The 20,610-nt window shown below is 41.3% G+C and overlaps 1 protein-coding gene across 6 annotated transcripts; it reads right to left on the reverse strand.

Moving 5' to 3' along the window:
- Positions 1 to 362: 362 nt before the first annotated feature.
- Positions 363 to 17,403, reverse strand: ZNF131 (zinc finger protein 131). 6 transcript variants are annotated; one of them, XM_077172220.1, is made up of 9 exons: positions 16,078 to 16,649; positions 13,581 to 13,719; positions 12,104 to 12,205; positions 10,985 to 11,129; positions 9,127 to 9,170; positions 8,807 to 8,892; positions 8,482 to 8,704; positions 4,804 to 4,934; positions 363 to 2,499 (listed from the first exon to the last, which is right to left on the reverse strand). In XM_077172220.1, the coding sequence occupies exons 1-9, from the start codon at positions 16,378 to 16,380 to the stop codon at positions 1,837 to 1,839; spliced, it is 1,836 nt and encodes a 611-aa protein (XP_077028335.1). In that variant the 5' UTR covers positions 16,381 to 16,649; the 3' UTR covers positions 363 to 1,836. The 6 variants fall into 6 exon arrangements, with proteins under 6 accessions (XP_077028335.1, XP_077028332.1, XP_054508063.1 ...); XM_077172217.1 differs by having other exon boundaries at positions 8,482 to 8,892; positions 16,078 to 16,650; XM_054652088.2 differs by lacking the exon at positions 16,078 to 16,649 and adding an exon at positions 17,284 to 17,403 and having other exon boundaries at positions 8,482 to 9,170.
- Positions 17,404 to 20,610: the final 3,207 nt, after the last annotated feature.

A 20,610-nucleotide genomic window follows, 5' to 3' on the forward strand; every position in this document is an offset into this window, starting at 1 on the left:
GCCTTGCTGGCAGTAGCATGGAATTGCTCAATTTACCCTCGACTGAAAAACTACACAAAAGTTAGTTTTGTTGGTCAGATGCATAGTCAGATTGTTACTTTAATTCCACCGAGACAGACTTTGTCTATATGCATTTATACATAAAAGGTATAGAGGCTCGGCAGCTAACCAAACAGGCCAGTCCCCTCCACAGTTATCAGAAGACAAGCTGCTTATCAGAAGCCAGGTATAAATATAATAGCTAAAATTTACTCTCATGATCAGTGTCAGGCCACATCCTTTCCCCTACACAGAATCTCATCACAGATTACTTGCATCTCAGAAAACACAAAACATAATTAAAAAAATGCAAGTTACATTAATCAAATTGTTTGAAATTTTAATTGCAATTCATGTTTTTTTGCAACAGTTGCTCAAAGGCTATGATGAAACACAATAATATTGAATGAAACTAAATAAAAGCACAAATACCAGGAAACAGTTCAGCATTTGAAGATAGAATAGAAAAGCCTGATTTTAACTAAGATCTAAAGTATTACCAAGAGCAGTAGGGACTGTTCTTGCAAAAATTCTTCCCTTAATTTAAGGCTTTGAAAGAAAAGTTTCTTCAGCAGTTTGGAGCACCTCTAACCTCCAGCAGTAATTAAGACATTCTTAACATCCTTGACCAAACAAGCATTTTCTAAAAGATTCTAACTTTACAATAAAAAGCTACTAATCATATTAAAAATGAGATTGATCCTTAACACTGGAACTTGGCACTTAATTGCCAGTCATTCAGTTGTTTCTAATATATTGGATGAAACAAATAATGCAACATTTAATGGTTGGTATTGTTTTATTTTCTAATATTGATTAAACTATTTACATTTCTACTTTTCAATCCACAGTTTAGCACTCATACCTATGGCTTTTACTTTTATGTTTAGCACATCTTTTTGTCAAGTGTCAGAATTTAATTAAAAAAACCCAAGAACCTGATACCATATAGACAAGTCTCTGTTTATGTTAAAACATATTCATTTTCAAAAATGATTATTTATAAAAGAAGAGCCTGCTTGTAGCTTTCTTCCAAATCATGTTTATCACAGACTATACCAAGCTCTTCCTATTTTTAAGTGTCCCGTTTAGTATGTCCTGCTGCCTCCAAGTGAAGTCTGTTCCCTCCCTCAGCCCCCCGCCTTTAAATTTAATGCAAAAAGAAAATCAGTAACCAGCAATTTCAAGCAAAAATATAAAGCACTATAACATTACCTACACTGCCTTTCACACAACTAAGTTCTCAAAAACTCTAGAAACTTTGTGGAAATTTAACCACTCATTGTTGAAAAGGCACAGGACTTTTGTGCTCAGAGACCTCCAGCAACAGTGCTTTTAGCCCAGCCTGAAAGTTAAGATCCAAAAATTCACAGGTGCGTTAATTGCCACTTACAGCAGAACCCCTCAGATTTTACTGACTCTCCTGCCACAGACATCCTGCAAATTTATACAAGACTTTGCCTCTACTGCAAGAGGAAAAGAGGTGAAATTATTTTTACATAAACCCAGGAATGGTGTGATGATACAGTGATACAAGTTGTTCATTGCTAAAAGTCTCACAAAGTTGTCCATGTCTTGTGGTAGTTTCTGTTTCATGGCACTACATGAACGGGGAAGTATTTTTCACATATGAGAGAAGTTTAATTGTACATGAAGAAAGCTAATTTTGGTCCACTTGTCCAGCTCCATATGGACAGCATATTGGAAAGGTGACCAGTGACGGTTCAAAAACCAATGCAAAAGTTAACAAAAATAATTTGGTATTTAATTCTTAAAACTGCAGTGTCATTATGTGTCCTACTCATCCACTTTTGCATTTTGTGTATCCACTAATTGTTGTGTTTCTAAGTCTTCAGCTTGCTCATGATGTTCCTTATCTGCATCATCTGCTTCATTATGATCCTTTTCTTCTGCTTCTCCTTGATCAACACTTCGATATTCTACTTGTTCAAGGTCTGTTCCATCTATAAGTTCTGCCTGTACTTCTTCCATCTGTATTTGATTTACATGCTCGACATGTAACTGCTCCACATGAACTTCAGCACCTTGTTCAGTCTGAATGTGTTCAACTTCCAAGTAACTAATCTGCACCTGTTCCTGCAGTTCCTCCATCTGTGTGCCTTTTACTTGATTGTCCTGTATGAGATCCTGGTGCATCTGTTCCACAGTTACCTGTGCAGGATCCACTTGTACCTGAATTACTGGTAGGACATGCACTTGCTCAACTTGTTCTATTATAGTCATTGAAGTTACTGGTTCAGCTTCCATAGCTTCCACTGGAAGAACCTCTTCTGTCACTAATAGTTCTGAAATATTGTGCATTTCTTTGAGATGCCTTCTCAGCTCACTGCCTTGCATAAACCACAGGTCACATAAGGTACAGTGGTTGGGTTTGTCACCAGTGTGTATTACCAAGTGGTCCTTGAACTGATCCCAGCTGTTAAATACGCTGTTACAAACCTGAAACAAAAGATAGAGCGTGTTAAACAGTGCCAACAGGAATGTGACAAAATACAGTGCCTGAGATCATGGCTTCACATTGTATACCTTCTTGCTACTTGGATTCAAAAAACATGCATTTTAGAGGTAAAAGCTGAGAAGAAAGCTTCAAATGAACAGAAGACTTGATATTTATTTATTATTTTTTTAAGAATGGTGATCTATTTTGAGTTGTGCATGCATAAGATACCTACAAAATTCACAAGTCAGTAGAGCATTTGAAAGTTTTCTCATCTGATATTCATGTAAGTATCATACCCCAATCAATACATGTCTGGTACTAGAGTTTTGGGTGTAGAAATATTTATGCATTAATAGGGTGCACTGAAAGTGTAATGCAGACTGTTGTTTTACTGACATTCTAGATGCAGTACTACTGAACAACTTTTCCTTATCAGCTTTCACTTGCTCATGACATCGTGAGGTTTAAAAGGCTAGGCTGAAGGCTCACATTTTGTGATTAAAAAAAAAACCCCACTTGAATTATTTCAGCAGATAAAACTTTTAAAACTCCATCCCTCTCATTCTCTTCCAGCCAAAAGTACTGCCTCAACATCAGACATACTGTTTTCACAAAGCACATGAGCTCCCTTCCCTTCAGCTGGCACTGGAGGTAAATAGCTGGGAAACAACACACAGACTGCAGAAATAAAAGAGATGCAGTGTACAGGAGACAGAAGAGTGGGGTGGAGTCAGTCTTGGAGTGGAAAAACCCACAGGCTCAAGAGTCTTTGTCCATGGAAATGTGTTTCACTGTAGAAAGCAACAAGAATACATATCAACATCCCTTCACTGTTGACAAACAGTTTTGAAACAGGATGTTGTAACTCTTCATGATTTTCAGTAACTGCACAGAAAGGTGATGGAGGGAGTATCTAACAGGATTAACTCAAGAGCAGGTCTGTGTAGTCAAGACAAGTATCTCCATTTTGCTGCTGAAGTCAGCTAAAAGGGGTTGTAATACTATTGCCACACATTTTTTTCCCTAGGCTCACATTTCAGAAGGAGATTACACATACAGTTTTTAAAATACTAATATTATAGGTAAGCACTCAAAATTACTTAGTCATACATAAAGCTAATGACTAGCAGCAATGCCCAGGCACACAATTACTGTTCTTGCCACACAGAATCTAATTCAGTTTTCAAGGCATACACCTGAAGAGCACAAAAGGACTCATCAAGAAAGCACAACTTTTTCTCATCTTTGTTCAGTGAACAAAGATTGGTTCAAATTTAGTTCTAAAGAGAAAAACGAAAAATTCATCCAAGAATTGCAGCAGTTTCTGCAGGCTGAAGGGACACAAATCCACATTCACAACATCCGTGATAGGAAGAGGAAGTTTACAAAATGAGTTATGACTTGAATCAGCCCTTTAAAAGTGAAGTAAGATTTATCTCAACAGTTTTTCAAACGTCAGTTACATATAGTGACCAAGTAAGTACCCTAGCAATCTCTACAGCATTTATTTTGCTTAAAAAATACTACAGACTGCCATAATAAATTTGAATTACTTTCCAGACAAAATCAGTATGTTTGGTATCAAACAGAGAATAACAGAACAGAAATTAAACAATAATTTGTATTTTGGACTTTACTTTGGGCTTTACTTTTTGTGAAGCATGCTTAGAAGTGGAAAAGGCCTAGGTCAGTGTATCAAGAATCTCGAAAAAGAAGCAAATGTAAAATGCAGCCTACCCAGAAGAATCTCTACGATTCTAAGTATTAGAGGCTCCACATCAGTAATTCCAAATTTTAAATGGGGATACTTAGATGTGAGGATTTATCTGCATATTGTGGTTAATGTGATCCAAAGACCTCTCTACTGTCTGCAACTTCCTCATTAGAGAGGGGGTACAGGCACTGATCTCTTCTCTGTGGTGACCAGTGACAGGACCTGAGGGAATGGCCTGAAGTTGTGCCAGTTAGGCTGGATATCAAAAAAGGTACTTCACCCAGAGGGTGTTTGGGCACTGGAACAGCTCCCCAGGGCAGTGCTCACAGCACCAGCCTGACAGAGCTCAAGAAGCGTTTGGAAAATGCTCTCAGGCACAGGGTGTGACTTGGGATATCCTGTGCAAGGCTGGAAGTTGGACTCAATCCTTGTGCGTCCCTTCCAAACCAGCATATTCTGTGATTTTGTGATTCAGTATTATTTTACAGAAGTAGCTCTTAGAGACATAAGCCACTCTCATTGCCTCTCCTGTTCAGTCCTCCCATGCTCCTTGAAAGAGGGAGGCACCAAACCTATTTCCATTACCTACCTGACATTCATACAGCTTCTTTCTCCCCTTTTTAGCACCAGCTCCAGACTGACAGGCTGTCAGGTGACATTTCAGTGTGCTATTCCGAGCAAAACGTTCATGGCAGTTTGGACATTCAAAGGGTTTTTCACCTGTTGAGACAGATACAAGGATTTGTAAGTGTATAAAACCACCCAGTCTTCTTTCAGGTCTCTCCCTCTCTTTCTCGCTCATCTAGGTTGATAAATGCACTGTAAAGATGTGGCCAACAGGATTATTCTGCAGGAAAGAAGATGAAAATAAAATATAAAAGGGCAAAAAACTGATGTAGATTCATAAGTCTCATTTAGAAGAAAACCAACGTAACAATTACCAGTAGCTTTTAAGGTATTTGTGGAAATTATATTAGTATTCTGGTAAAATATTTTAAACACTTTATTTCACACTTTTAATCTGATAATAGTTACAATTAAAGAATCAACATAAGTCAATACACAAAGTGACATATTAAAGAGGGAAAAATTTAAATAGTACAACCTTTTATTTTCAGTAATAACAGCTTATGCTTGAAACTGAGCTCCAGAAAACGAAGCTGGCACAGAATGATTGTGAAATAACAGTGCATCAATACTAAAACAAAAAAAACCCTGCATCCAACTTTGCCCCATAATACACGGAAGAGAAAGCACAGAGGGACATAAATGGGCACAAGCAAGATGAAAATTCCTCTCAGTTTGGCTATTTCAACCATGGTATCAAGCATAGAAGCCAGCTAAGGACAACAGCAGGGGAAGCTAAAAGCAGGTCTTTTTATCATCCAAGGTACTATGCTGTCATCAAGTGGTAATGAACAAAGGGTGTTGCACCATGCACAAACACAGTGACATTCAAGAAAATTAAATTACAAAAAAACCTAGAAGAGCGTGTTTCCTCTGAAAGGCTGTAATAACCTGTATAGGTACTGCCACCAATACTACTACTGAAACAAACAGATAATGAACTCAAAAGAGGCTGAGCCATTTCAGGGAATACCATGAGGATCAATCCTAGCTAGTTTAAGAGCATGCATTTTCAGGCATGCAATACTTATTGGACATTGCAGTGGAAAAACAATCTTCAGAAATATATTTACAAGTTCCTAATTAGCTCTTCAAAAGAAATTCACAAGTAGCTGAAGTATCACTTATACACCTGAAAGCTACAAAAAGATGTTAAATGGTGGGAACATTCCCCTCAATGGTTACAAAATGGTACATATTTGGTGAGTGTAGTACAGGAAACGCAGAGGATGCTAAACTGCCTTCAGTGTGGCAGGTCTAAAATCATGGGTTAGTTGATGGGTTTGGAACTAAATGATCTTCAAGGTTCCTACCAAAGCAAACCATTCTGTAATCCTATGATTCTACAGAGCATGTGTGGATGACCAAAGAGCTTTTGGACAAACTCAAGTATAAAAAGGAAGTCCATGGGACCTGAAGAGATGCATCTGCTGGTCTTGAGAGAACTGGTGAAGAAGTTGGTTATCAACTATCCATAAAATTAGAGGTGTGGCAGTATGGTGAAGTTCAAGATGACTGGAGAAGCAGAAGCACAACCCTTTGAAAACAGAGACATAAGGAAGAGCTGGGGAACTACAGGCCAGTCAGTCTCACCTCCATGCCCTAAAAATCATGGAGCAGATCCTCCTGGTAGCTCTGCTGTGAAGACAGGCTGAAAGCCTTGGGATTGTTCAGCCTGAAGAAGAAAAGGCTTCAAGGAGGTCTATGAGCACCTTCCAGTGCCTATAGGCAGTCTACAGGAAGGCTGGAAAGGGACTTTTAAGAGAATGTAGTGATAATGACAAAGGTGGAATGGCCTTAAGCCAAAACAGAGTAGGTTTAGGTTAGATATTAGGAAGAAATTATTTTCTCAGAGGGTGGTGATGCACTGGATCAAGTTTCCCAGAGAAGCTGTGGTTATCCTCTCTATGAGAAATGTTCAGGGCCAGGCTGGATGTGGCTCGCAGCAACCTGGTCTAGTGGAAGGTAGCCTGCCCATGGCCCCAGAGGTTCGAACTAAGTGATATGTAAGGTCCCTTCCAACCCAAGCCATTTTATCAACCTATTACTGCCCCACTGCTATTTCAATGTAATTGCTGGTATAGTGATTGAACAACAACAGGATAAAATATTTTAGGGCATTTTCTCACAGGCCTTTCAAGTTCATTTTAGCATTCAACCAGTGCTGTACAGAACTCAGAATTTAGAAAGCCTGTAACAGAATGGGAGCTTTTTCATTCTCCTTAGGAGACCACAGTTATATGCTGATATCTGTTCTGATTTTAAGCTTAAGGCTTTTGAAAATGTTAAACCATAAGTAATTACATTCCATATGTTATACTTATTAGATCAATACATATTTAGTAAGTATTTTGCACCTCTTGTGATATACTAACTTGTTTTGAATTGAAAATACTTTCTTTGCAAGAGCAACCAACATATTACATAGTTTGGATTACTCTGGTTATCTGCCACAATTTTTTTCCAAATAGATTTTTGCTTAGTGTTTTTTGCTAATAGTTTTTTCTAACTGCTGATTTTTTAGCACCTATTTGAATTGTTTATAATGGAGAAACACTCCCTCCTTTACAGGGAATAAGAACTTCCCAAAGCTTGTTTATAAAAGGAACTTTTAACAGACTATTGGGAATAGACTGGACACTGCCCTATATTAATACTCAGCAGTCCCATACACAGATACATTCTAATTAAATTAATTATACATTCTAATGAAAAGGCTTTAACAATAACAAACTGCAAAAGAAATAGAGCTGCTACCCTCCATTAAACTTTTATTTATGACTCATGACTGGCATATTAAAAACATCTGGAAGATCAAGATGACATATATTTTACATTCAGTTATTTGTGTCATTTTCAGTGTCTGTTCAGTCAGCTTACTTTTCAGTGAGATGAAGAGGCAATCTCCTATACTAAAAAGAAGAAGGGAGGACGACAAGTCACTTTGAACTCAAAAGATTTTTGCTACCCAGATTTCAAAGAGGCAGTTTTCACAATAAAAAAAGTGTACTATTATGACTAGGAATGTTTTGCCAGTTTTAGTAGTTTTGCATAATTAACCAAGAAAATTCAAATCATAGATGAGATGAGACAAGAGCAAATGTGAAACTTTCTAAACATGATGGTACAAGACATAATTCTTTGAGGGTATTTTATGTCTACTAGGCATTTGCTCAGAAGTTCTGTTAGATAAAGAAACTCTCTAGACTGTATTCCACAAAGAAGATTGTGATTCAAATAATATTTCAACAGAAATATTTACTAGAAAATTTTGAAAATAAAAGTAGTTCCTCAGTTTGGTGTTTCTGAAGAAGGGAACATGACTTAAGGGAGTATTTTGAAAAAAAAATCTCTAAGATTTAACAGACTTGATAGAGAAGTTTCTTTACTACTTTCTGGTTTTAGGTGCCTATTTTTAATTGACTCAATCCACCAAGTTTCCAACATCAATGGAAAACAAAAAAAACCATAAACAAACAAAAAGACATACCACCATTTTCGTTATAACTAGAAGCCAAGTATTTCTAGCACTCATGACTCATTGATTGTCTTCAGCATGTTACCTATTTCCCCAAAACATGCAAAAGCCCAAAATACTAGAAGGAAAGCCACAATCACAGGACTGTAGCAGTGTTCTTACCTGTGTGCTTCCGAAGGTGCTCTTTAAAATGCCCAAAATGGTCAAACTGCTTGTCACAGTACTGGCATACATGTATTTTCTTGCCAGGTCTTTGCTTCTTGCTGGCACCACCTTCATCAAGGTGGTAACAGGTGAGGTGCTGTTTCAAAGCACTCTCTCGTAGGTATCTTTTATTGCATATGTCACATTTGTAATTCTCAGTAGAGTGTGTTTTCATGTGTTCCTTAAAATGGTAAAACAATTTAAATGAACGGTTACATTTCTCACAGTGGAATAAATTGTTCATGTGTGACAGCTGAAGTTCCACAATTTCAATACCTTCTACCTGTTTGCACGAGGGGTCAGTTGCACTATCACCTTCTTCTTGCATCTGGCATTTTCTCTCTCCCTGACGATACTTGCTGGTGATATCTGCCAAAAGAGCCAAAGCAGATTCATCTGATGTACCTGTTGTCTGTATGTACTTTATGGATTGCTCTGCAGAAGCTACTTCTTCAAGGGTTTCAATGCTGTCATCCTCTACTTTCATCGTCCCTTCAGCAATCTCAACCTCAATTTCAACAGGCTCTGATTCTGCAGATGGCAGTGTTTCTGTGATAACATTAGAGGTTTCAGCAATCTTCCTCTTTTTTGGTTTATTTTTACCTTGTGCTTCATTTGATTCTAAGGGTGATGAATTTTCTTTGTTCCTGAAAAACATTTGCATAAACATGGTTAAGGTCAATTAACAACGACATAAAAATTCCTGTCTAGTAATCTAGGTTCTGCATCCAACACTCCCCGAGCTGTTTCTTGAAGTTGAATGATGACCACATTATCCGTGTGCACATACATATAATCTGTGCTAATTTGTCCTTAATCTACACTCCTTAGTGCAGTAAAATAACATTGTTAAAGCTGATAAAATACTTTAAAGTGTTTAAAGTAAATAGCTCTGCTTCAATGATACAAAGCATCTAGAAGAAAAGGCAGTTAACCTAATAACTTATCTAGAAATTTGTGAAATTCTCTACTTGGAAAGAAAACTCCTCTAAAATAATTAATTCTTTGGCCTGCCTATTCAGAACTAAGTTTTAAGGCCCTCCTATGCCATTCACCTCTTAAACTCTGGATTGTGTGCAACTGCAAGCAGTACTTAGAGCTTGTCAGAAAACACTTTAGCTGTCACTTCACATGATGCTTATACACACACGGGTTAACACATCCCATAATTCAGGAAGGCACACTGCTAATAGCTGACATTTAAAACAGGATGTGAAAGGGGTATTCTAGTTTAATTTCTGGGCTTAAACGCACCCTCAGTTCTGTGCTGTTCTCTCTGCATAACACACACACAATCCCCTTCCTCCAAAATGTTAGGGATGGCATAGCATCTCAGACACAGCTGAGTGGGTCAATGCTTTCAAGTCATCCACAGCACTGCTGTGCTGGAGGTTTTACTACTGATCATCAGTTTCAAAAATAAGTGGCTATCTTCCCATCAAATAGACTGACTGGAGTAAGCTGTGCTTTTACCCTTCTTCTGCACCAGGATGAATCCTTTCACTCCCTATCACTTCCAGGCTTTCTAGTTACAAGAGACAAGACTTTGCCCAGTATCTCCAAGTCATATTGTCAGATGTGTAACTAATGATGTAATGCAGCTTATAAATGTCACCTTAGTGTGTTCACACACAGGAAAACAGTGTAGCTAAACCCAGTTTCATATAGCCTGGATTTCTGATGTCTACCAGATCACAGGCACATTGCAAGGAGCTCCTGGATCACATTCCAAAAGCAACTAGTGTAGCATGTAGAAGGAATGAGAGCATGAGAGTACTTTATGGAAGTGAAATGGAAGAAAGAGGATGAAAAACAGCATGATGGGACTGGCACCCACTTTTTTCAAGCTAGATTTTGGCAGTGGATTACAGTTCCTGGTACTGGATAACAGATGCAAACAGCAACATTTGATTGAGTATTGAACCCAGATAAAACTGACTTTAACAGTTACATTCATTCAAGAAGGTTGAGAGGTTAATTTTGCAGCAAGAGGTTTATTCTGAGTTTATTCTCTCAGAAAGAGCAAAAAAGCTACACGAAATCAAAACACCACAAAACAAAACAAGAACCATAAAATTAAAACAAGCACAAATTTGTTAATGTAGTCTGATTACCAGAGACACATTGTCACTGCACAGTCAGCTGTCAATCAGGTGTGGGCCATCAGACAGCACAGAGACCAACTATCAGCTACCACAGAGTCACAGCCCTACAACATCAGCAACATTTAGAAGCCATGTCACTTGTCATCATGTTCTAGCCCAATGAATGTGACATTCTTGTTTTACTCTGTGTAATGCTGAAATGTATGTTACAGTAGAAGAATATATGGTTCTACACAACTTAAGGAGGTTCCAGTATAAGGAACAGCACTGCAAAATACTGGCACCCAGCCCTTGCACAAGCCTTATTGAGACTCTCTCCTTCAGTGTTGGGAAGAAAAAGAGGCTTATGTGCTTACCTGATTTCAAGTGCTTTGATTGCTTCTAGCATCTGTAGATACTCTGCCGCTTTCCAAACATCATTTGCTTCTTCCTCACCTTGTACCATTAGCTTTGCTGTATAGGTGAACTCAATTAGGTGACGAAATGCCATGTTACTTACACCTGTGTACAGGCAAGAGAAACAAATTACCTTTAACAATTCTGCAGCCTTATCTTCCCAATGAATCTTGCACACTTGCCTGCACCCCATTTTGATAACAGCACTGTAGTCACCAGTTTCATAAACCTCATACCCTTAAATGGCACCACTGAATGGTTTGGGTTGGAATAGACCTTTATAATCACCTAGTTCCAACCTCTCCCATGTTGGAATAAAAAAACATAGTCTGAACAACTGTGCAGTTTTGCCATGACAAAGATAAAAGGAATGATAAGATGGAAAAAAGCTGTTTCAGTAATATATAGATTTAAACACAAAAATACTATTCCTGGAGGCTGAAATGCTGCTCCAAGAATTTCATTTCCTCCCTGCCTATCACATAAATATTACCCCATGTTTGCCCTGCTCTTGCATCCCAGCATCCCAGCCAAGGCATTTGCCATTGGCCATCACTGACAGCCTTTTTCAGCTGACCAGAATGGCTTTTCTCTGGGAAAGCTTTGTGTAGTACTGCTAGTCCTAACAACATATAAAGGGTCTGCCTGACCTTCACTGGATATGTATAAGGGGAAAGAAGGGGGAAAAAGCACCACATAATCTCACATTTTCCCTTCCAATATATTTAATTGGAATTAAACTGTTCTCATTTTAATTTTTTTTCAGGGGGTTTTCTTTCCAGTGATGGTAACTGTCTCAGAACAACTCAAGAACTAAGTAAGATCTAGAAAGTTAACTTTCAATAACCAAGCATGTTCAAGTGTTCAAAGCCAGACTGGATATGGCCTTGACCAACCTGGTCTAGTGGGAGGCAAGCCTTCCCATGGAAGGGGAGGTTGGGCCTAGATGATCTTAACATTCTACACTCCAACCCTAAACATTCTATGATTCTATGCACTAGCCTCTATTCAGGATGCTACAATAATTTCCAGCTTGAGCACACAACTCTGAATGCTTTTATTTGCGCAAGTCAGATTACCTTCAATCTCCACCAAAGGCTCCTGAGTGAAATCTTGGAAGAATTTGTGGAAGAACTGGCTACAGGCAGCAAGAACTGCCTTATGAGCTTTAAAATGGTGACCTGCAAAGGGAGACAAAAAGTTTGGTTTAAGGTAACACCTTCCTCCCTTCATAGTGCACATGCAGAAAAAAAGAGCACCCAGTGTTAACATTATTCCAGCAGCATATACGGAGTGATTCTCCTTGTAACACAGGATAGTACTGCAGCTGGCTTGTCCCTTCTCACACAGAACCTTGCTGACATTGCTGACCTGGCTAAAGCTCTGCAACTCAACCAGCTGGACAACTCACTCACTCACTCACTCTTCAGATATTTAAGAAATGAATTATGGGAAATTTCTATGCAAACTTTTCTTGCTATATCTTGGGCTTAGCTCTGTATGTCTCATGTTTTTGTTGCTCCTACAAACTGATATATGTTATCACCGCCACCAGTATAAACACCACAGAACAAAAGTGGTTCTGCTCTATTCTTTCTGTCTTCCAGAGTCTGTATTTCTTCTCCCCAGTGGAGGCATGCACATTCATGGGGCTCAGTGGTACAGGGATAAAGGAAGCAACACAGATTAGAACCACACAGCTGCACACAAAACCAGCTCTGAGTTCAACACAAGGATTTGGTAATGACAGAGCAGGAGCAAACATAGGAAAAGCACTATCAGTGAAACTGTGGCTGTTCCTGAAGAATATTTTTTTTTTCTTCATTTGCTTACCTCCTTCTAATCTGGACTCTGCAGGATCCTTTTTCTTCAAGTGAGTTGCTGCTATCCTTTTAAAGATCAGGTGCAACTCCTTTAGCTAAATCTGTCCTAGTGGACACTGCCTATATTCCCTGTAGTGTTCATCCATTCTAAAATATGTTTGGAATATGAAGCAGACTTAAATGATCTACTACATACCACCTTTTCTAAGGAAATAATAAGCACTTGTATCTTCATCATCCTTTTAAAACAGTTTTTATGCTCTTAGAACACATACAAAAAGTGTGTGCTTCTACCCTTTTAAAAGTATACATTAAAAACATTAAAATAGTAGACAGATACCAGAGAAGCTGCTATGAGAAGTAAGTATTATTTCAAAGCGTAGGGTTTTTTTTATTTAAACACAGTATTTGTAAAAGTTCTCTGCATGCAGTCAGACAACTCAAGTCACAGAAAAATATTTTAACAATGTTTTTGGAATCCTTAGCACATTAAATATACCATGGCAGTTTTGAAGAGGGCTTCTATCTGAAAACATTTTAGTCTCTTGTTTGGGAAAGCAGAAGTAAAATTACTAACCACTATGATGAAACTTTCCAAGTAACTTGCACACAGGTACAGAACCAAGAATTGATTCACAGCCCCATCTGACATGTGACCATGAAAAATCCAAGAGCATCCCAGCACAGCTTTCAAAATTCTCTAATACCAACTAGTTGTCAGGCCTGTACATACCATCGACGATCAGAGTGATATCTGTAAACTGGTCCTGCTCACGTTGTTCATTCAGCCTATCCAAAATAACTTTATAGTGCTCAGGGAATTCCTGGATACATTCCATCGTTTCCTCAGCTTCCATGGCAAAAGGCCTGGTCTGCAAAACAAATGTAGTATGAGAGAAAAAATACTGTGCCAGCCAGTAAATACTGTGCAGAGTCAGGTTATTATACAAATGTGAACTAACTAGCACTTGGCCAGGACTTCAAAACCAATCGAAAAACTGTCTTGCTTGCTTTTTTATCCAATGTTAGCTGACAGGTAGGAAATGGCATAGTTAAGGATGTAGAATATTCTTATTTGGACACATGAAGAAACAGCCGAAGTGGGTATTTCTTTATCCTACAGATTCAGCAGGGATCCACCACCCTCAAAGCAATTACTACAGGGACATCTCCACAGCTACTCATTCAACACCACTGCAGCATAATCTCAGTTCTTCCAATCCTTCCAATCCAACTGGTTAACAGACAGTTCTTTAAACTTTTATATTTAAGTCACACTTAGCAGCTCATGAACACAAGTTGTTTACTTCCTATAATAGGGATGTAATACAGCAGCAATTTTTATTGTCTGAGTGCATTACAACTGCCAGGGATTTAATCTGCTCTCAAGCTTATTCATGTATCCTACTTACACTTCTTCCTCTGTAAAGTGAAATATTCTTTGCCAGCCTTTTGATGTATAATGCTTGTAGTGAGACAGCTCTTCCTCCCTTACTAACACAATGAACATAGCTGGGGGTGGGAGTTGCAGGGCATCTCAGACCTGGAGAGGTCTAGCAGAACTTGGTTCCTGTGGATGAGATGCAGACAGTAGTCTGCTGCATATGCAGAAGAACCTCAGCAGAACATCCAAGTGCTTCAACGAAAGCACTTCACAATTTACCTCCAGGCAAAATTATTTCAGATCCTTGAAGCAATGCTCATTTTCAACTCCCACACCAATGTGGCTTACACTTAGAATGCTGCAGAAAATAAGAATTATGGAGTTCCTGTTTACACCACAAAACACACTTCTTGTCTCTCAGAAAAAAGTCACCCATGAAGAAGTTGATTTGCCAAGAGAATAAGTAGAGCAGAAGCAACTACTTAGGGAAGTCCAGCCCTACCTGCTATTGCTATGCTGTCAACCACAGAAACGCTGCCCACAAAAGTCGGATTCATTACCTAGTGTGCAACGAGGCAATAACTACACACACTCGAGGGGACACAGATTATCGATTCCAGGGTTGTGCAAGCCTGGGCATTGCCCAGTGCAATTCCACTAATCAAGTACCCAACTATAAAAACTTTTTGCTAATTATTGCTAATTTTGCTATTATTGCTTTTTGCCAGCAAGCAAAAGGATTAGTGTTCATCGGTTACAAGTAACATAGTTCTCTAATTAATTAGCATTCTCTCTTCTACTGGTTAATGATTTTCTTGCTTCCCGTGCTAATTAGTCCACAGGCTCAGCCGCCCTCTTCTTTGGGATCAGTGGGTTTCTTGGGTTGGTAGCCGCAATCTTCCCCAACCAGAAATACCGGTTACCCAGTTGGAGCCAATTCCAACACAATTGCTAAGTTTGCTTTATTTGTTTGCTCCTTATTTTGGGGTTTTTGTTACACGTCCCTGTAGCCTCTAAATTCTAGATTCTTTGTGTCCACTATCAGTGGTACACCCATTTTCCCAGGCTTTGTTAGCCTGCCCTTAGGTCAGAGATCACGGAAGTATGTCTTCATAAGCTTAAGAAGGCAATTTTACCCACAAGTAATTTGTTTTTCTAACACCTGGACATTACTTAGAGCTTGTAGGCCACTCTCTATATCATGGATTAAATCTCCTTTCTTGCTGAAGAAGCTTGACAGTACACAAAGATCAAACAGCAAAGCAAATCCTTCTTTAAGAAAATTCTACATATTCCGTATTTTGCACCAGAAACAACTGTCAGGGTCTTCAAGTGGGCAGAGGAGCCCAGCCTGCAGGGGAAGATGAGGTGGAAGGGAGGGGAAATGCTGCTGCTGCATTCTCTTCACTTCATCTGTAATGGTGGGTCTAAGAGAGACAACCAGAAATTCCTGCCTTTCTTCACCATCTGGTATTTCACATAAAGTCTCATGTGGGAAGGTGTAAGCTACACACTTCACAGTTTAATTCTTCTTGCCCATTTTTGACACATTATAGAAGGGCAGATGACTTGCAATTGAAAGCATAATTGCTAAAACTAAAAATTCGATCTCCAACTCTCATGATTTTCATCTCCCATGGTTTTTGCTTTACTCCCAAACTGACTGTGGGGATATTTAAAAGAAACACCTCAAACCTCAAAATAATAGACCTACCTTAGCCTAGCAAACACAAGATACTTTAAAAAGTTTCTTTCTTGGAATTCTTACAAAACATAGTAAGAAACATACAATTTATGTTAGGCAGTTCATTAATTAACACAGAACTAGTTAAAAACGTGACTTTACTGTGTATCTAAATGGTGTTGCAGCGTTCTTTGAGCACTCATTGTAAAAACCTCGGTCACACTGCACAAAACAGCACATGTTCAGTAAGAGCGTGACTGCTTTGGAGGAAGGAGTGAAAAGTACAGTCGGGAAAATAAAGCAGCTGAGGAATATGGACAGAAGCAATCCAAATTCCCACTTATGAGTGGGCTCACAGATGAGCGACAGAGAGCGGACCGCTTCAATTGTCTGTGCAATTTCCTTGAAAGACTCATCGAAATACTGCCTGAGCCTTGTAAGCCTGTAACCCTGCACACATTTCATGTGATGTGCATATGATTCGCCGAGCTGCTTTTATAAATCCGCCCCAGTGAAACATGCTATTATTACTACTCCTCTGGGCTACAGCAGGAGCTGCTCAGACTCCGGGCACCAGATGTTAGCTTGGCGCAGACGGATCCCAGAGGCGCGGGCGGGGCAGCGCCGGGGCAGCTCGGCTGACCCGCAGGAGCCGATGCGGCGGCCCACAGCACCGCCATCTTGGGTAAGGGGGAGCCGCGGGCCGGCCAGTGCAAAGCAGGAATTCCTCATGTACACTGCCGTACGTTCTCCTCAAAACCAACGCTCAGGCACGGCGCAGGCACAATCCCGATCCCGATCTTGCCCCTCGCCCCGCAGCACGGACGCGGGATCGGTGCCGCTCCCGCCGGGATCGGGGGCACAACGGCCGCGAGGCGGCGCCCCCACCCCCGGCCGCCCCACCCGGGGCTCCCCGCCACCCGCGCGCGCCTCCCGCGGGCTGCGGCCCGCGCGCCCCGCGGCCACCCGCGGCGTCATTGGCGGTCGCCGGTGTCATTCAGCGCGACCCCCGCCAATCGCGAGGCGCGGGCAGCCCTCGCCCCGGGCGCAGAAGCCAATGAGCGCCCGCCGAGTGCCCGGAGCGGGCGAAGGCGGAAGGCCTGGCCCGCGCCCAAGGCTCGCCGCGCACGGGGGATCCGGGCGCGGTGCAGACGGCGCCGGCAGGCACGGGGGTCCCGCGGGGCGCCCCGAGAGGGGACCTGACTGCTGCCGGCCCCAGCCTGGCGCGCGGCAGCGCCGCCGCCTCGTTAGTCCTTATTACGTCATCAAAGCGCGCATTAAATCGATCCCTTTTCAATTCCCGGCCGGGTCGCGGCCCGACGACGCGGCGCTCCGAGGGGTGGGGAGGCGGTTCCGCCGGGGACTCACCGGGAGCAGCTCCTCGCCGCGCCGCTTCCCGCTCCACCGCCGCCGCTTCCTGCTGCCCGGCACGCTGGAAAGCGGGGCGCGCGCCGGCCAATCCCGACTCGCATTCCCGGCCTGCCCCGCGCTCACCTTCCACGCGACAGGGCGCGCGCGCGGCGGGGGCGGGGCCCGGCGGCCCGGGGCATGCTGGGAGTTGTAGTCCATTTGTGCAGTGCGCCGGGTTCGGAGTGGCAGAACGAGTCGGGCTGGAGGGGACTAGAGCGGGTCATCTGTCCCAGCCTCAAGCAGGATCATCCCAGAGCACATGGCACAGGATTGTCTCCAGACAGTTCTTCAGCATCTGTGAAATGAGACTCCAGAGAATCTCTGGACAATCTGTTCCAGCACTTGGTTATCTGTGCTGTAGAGTTCTTCCCAATGTTCAGGTGGAACTTCCTCTGCACCTCCCGCTGCCCATTATCTTGTCCCTTTTCTCGGCAGCACCGAGCAGAGCCCAGTCCTGCTCTGACCCCTCCCTGCAGACACTGACAGACACTGATAGGGTCCCCTCTCAGTTGTCTCTTCTCAAGGCTGAACAGGGACAGCTTCCACAGCCTGTCCTCATAACAAAGATATTCCAGTCCCTTGATCACCTTGTTGTTCAGCTCTGTTCCTCTTGATGAGGAATGCCTGTGTTTCTCCTTCTAGATGCATTTTGCAGCTACATTGCAGTCCATTCCTTAGTCTGGCATAACAGAACATTTTGGAGGACAGGTGTTAGGGCCACATAGACCCTCACAGGCAGGACTCATACCCACAGGATTCCCTTTATCCCATGTCCCTTGACTCTGTTACACAGCCACTCTTCCATGCAGTTCCATAACACCGTGTTACTTTATAATACAGATTGAGCTGTGTCCAAAATGAGTGTCGTGAAGCACTGTCAAAAGCTGAAAAGTAAGAAGTGCAATACCGCCCAGCAAGCCTCTGTGGCATCCTGATGTGCCCCTCCAGGTCCCCACGGCTGAGGAAGGAAAGGTTCAGGCAGCACCTTGCAGCTCCAGCACAGCTCCTGGGCTATTTGGCACCTTAGTGAGACAGCAAGTGCATGGCACTGGCTGCAAGCAGCCCCTCTGCCATCCTGCCTGAGCGCTGACCGTGTGAAACTCACGTTTCTTTTCTACACTGGAGTCTTCAGGGGACCCCTACTCATCCACGTTTCATGTCCTTACACCACATGAAAATGTACTCATCCAAATAAACCAGTACAATAATTTAACTTGTCAGAACAGACAGCACGATCATCCCTTTGAAAGCCTCCATGCTAAAGCTGACAAGAGAAGAGCAGCCTCATACAGTGGCTCTAATTAGCTTGCCCATGTTAATTCCTGAAAATTGACTTGTTTTTGAACTCCATCGCTTTCCCATGGTGCTTATTGCTTAATGGCCTTGTTAACATAACAGTACTATTGATCTTGTCAGTAGGTCTGCTCAGACAGTTATTTGCAGCCTAGGAGTTGCCTGCCACACCCATTCTGGTTTTCTGGAACACAACAGTACATAAGCAATATTGATGCCTCCTGCATTTAAAAATATATGAAGGTTTGTTTTAAGCTAGCAGAGATCAAATTTTTAGTCGAAGAACTATATCTCCGATAGTTTATAATCCAAATAGAAATATTGCTAAATCTATCACTGCAGCAGAGTACAAAACAAGAATTAAAATTTTCCATCCCAGCACCTTCTACCTCTCCAGTGTTGGTGTCTTGCTTGGTTTTGATTAATGTATGGTTTGTTCTGACCATTTACTTTTTTTCTCATGGCATTCTCCACTGTATTTCTTTTTTTTCCTATGGCTTCCTCCATTTAGTTTTACTGTGAGGTCAGGCTGAAGGTTTTAAATGAACAGTTCATACTTGGTCCTAATAGCTTTTCAAGTATAAAATTACACTGACTAAGCTGTAATTCTTATGTTCTCTTTTTCCTCTCTCAGAGATGGATATGTCGTTTCCCAGTACTACCTCCAAGATTTCCAAGACCTATGTTACAAAACAATGCAAATTAGTTTTAGTAAGTCTGGAAACTACCTGGTTTATAGTGCATTTTATTTACATAAGGAAGAGTATGTTAAGCAAACACCTAAAGGATCTTGATCAATAGCTTTAGTTCAACCTGTATTAGCCATTTATATGCCTAAAAATTACCTATGTTTTTTCCGTTTCCAGAAGCATCTCAATGACACTAGAAAATCCTGTATTAATTAAAATAACGTGGTATACATCTTCTGGACATAACATTCAGCTGAATTTGGGAAAATTACTGAAGTGTAGATGTTCTCTTCTAGCTCCAGCCTCTCACAGCAGGATTGAACAGGGCTGAGAGCATCTGTCCAGGCTGAGCATTGTGAGCCTCTCCCAGGGGGAGCTGTAAGTACCAAACAGCCAAAAATGAGTACTAAATTAATAGTAGAAAATTGTGAATTACATATTTCCCTTCTTTAATAAAGGAAACACCTCTTTGTCTGAGGAAATGTAGGAATTAATAAACTGGAGATGTGAAATCAAGGAGGCCTGCTTTTGTGCAGCAGTTAGTAGATAACTGTTGTCCAAAAGCAGGTGATTCAGATAATAAATGAAGGCCAAAAGGGACCATTAGCTCATCTAGTGCAGGGCCATCCACCTGGCAGCCTCTGACCTACATCCAGCTTGCTGGACAGTTCTGACTGGCTCCCAAAAATGGTTTTGAAAGCTCCTTAGTGCACTCATGGCACACCCAGATCTCCCACATCAAAACCAAATTATTCACCAGCCAGAATACAGGTATCTGCAATGTAGCCTGTACTGGTCTCTTCTATTAGAAAATTCTTACGAAATCAACTGCTCCTTCCTGTAGTGTTATCAATCATTTGCGAGAAATCTCTGTATCGGGCGAGTCAGTACGTCTCCCTCGCACGGTACTTGTTCTGTGCATGAGAAGGCTGTGCTGTCATGCCTAGAGCAAGCCAGTTGTGTGCTGTTATGCAAGAGGAAAACATTTCTGTGGGGCCCCTTTGATAGGTATGCCGAGGGCAATAATATCAGTGTCTGTTTAAAAGGTTTTAAAGGAAAATAAATGTGGATTGTGCTTCTGACAGAGAGCTGTTCTGTTCATCCTCCTTATTTCTTTATTAGTTTCAGAGTGAAGGGAAGATATAAGGAGTTAATGGAAGTAAAAATGATAGTGTAACTACAAAATGTAATGCTTGAAAGCTGTAATGTGTAGAATTGTGGTTGATGTCAAAAAATATTTAGACCTTAGTCCTGTGACTCAAACGTGTCAGCCTGTTCCTTCGTTATCTATTTTCAGAGGAAA

This window comes from Agelaius phoeniceus, chromosome Z (genome assembly GCF_051311805.1).
Source record: "Agelaius phoeniceus isolate bAgePho1 chromosome Z, bAgePho1.hap1, whole genome shotgun sequence".
Lineage (NCBI taxonomy): Eukaryota > Metazoa > Chordata > Aves > Passeriformes > Icteridae > Agelaius > Agelaius phoeniceus.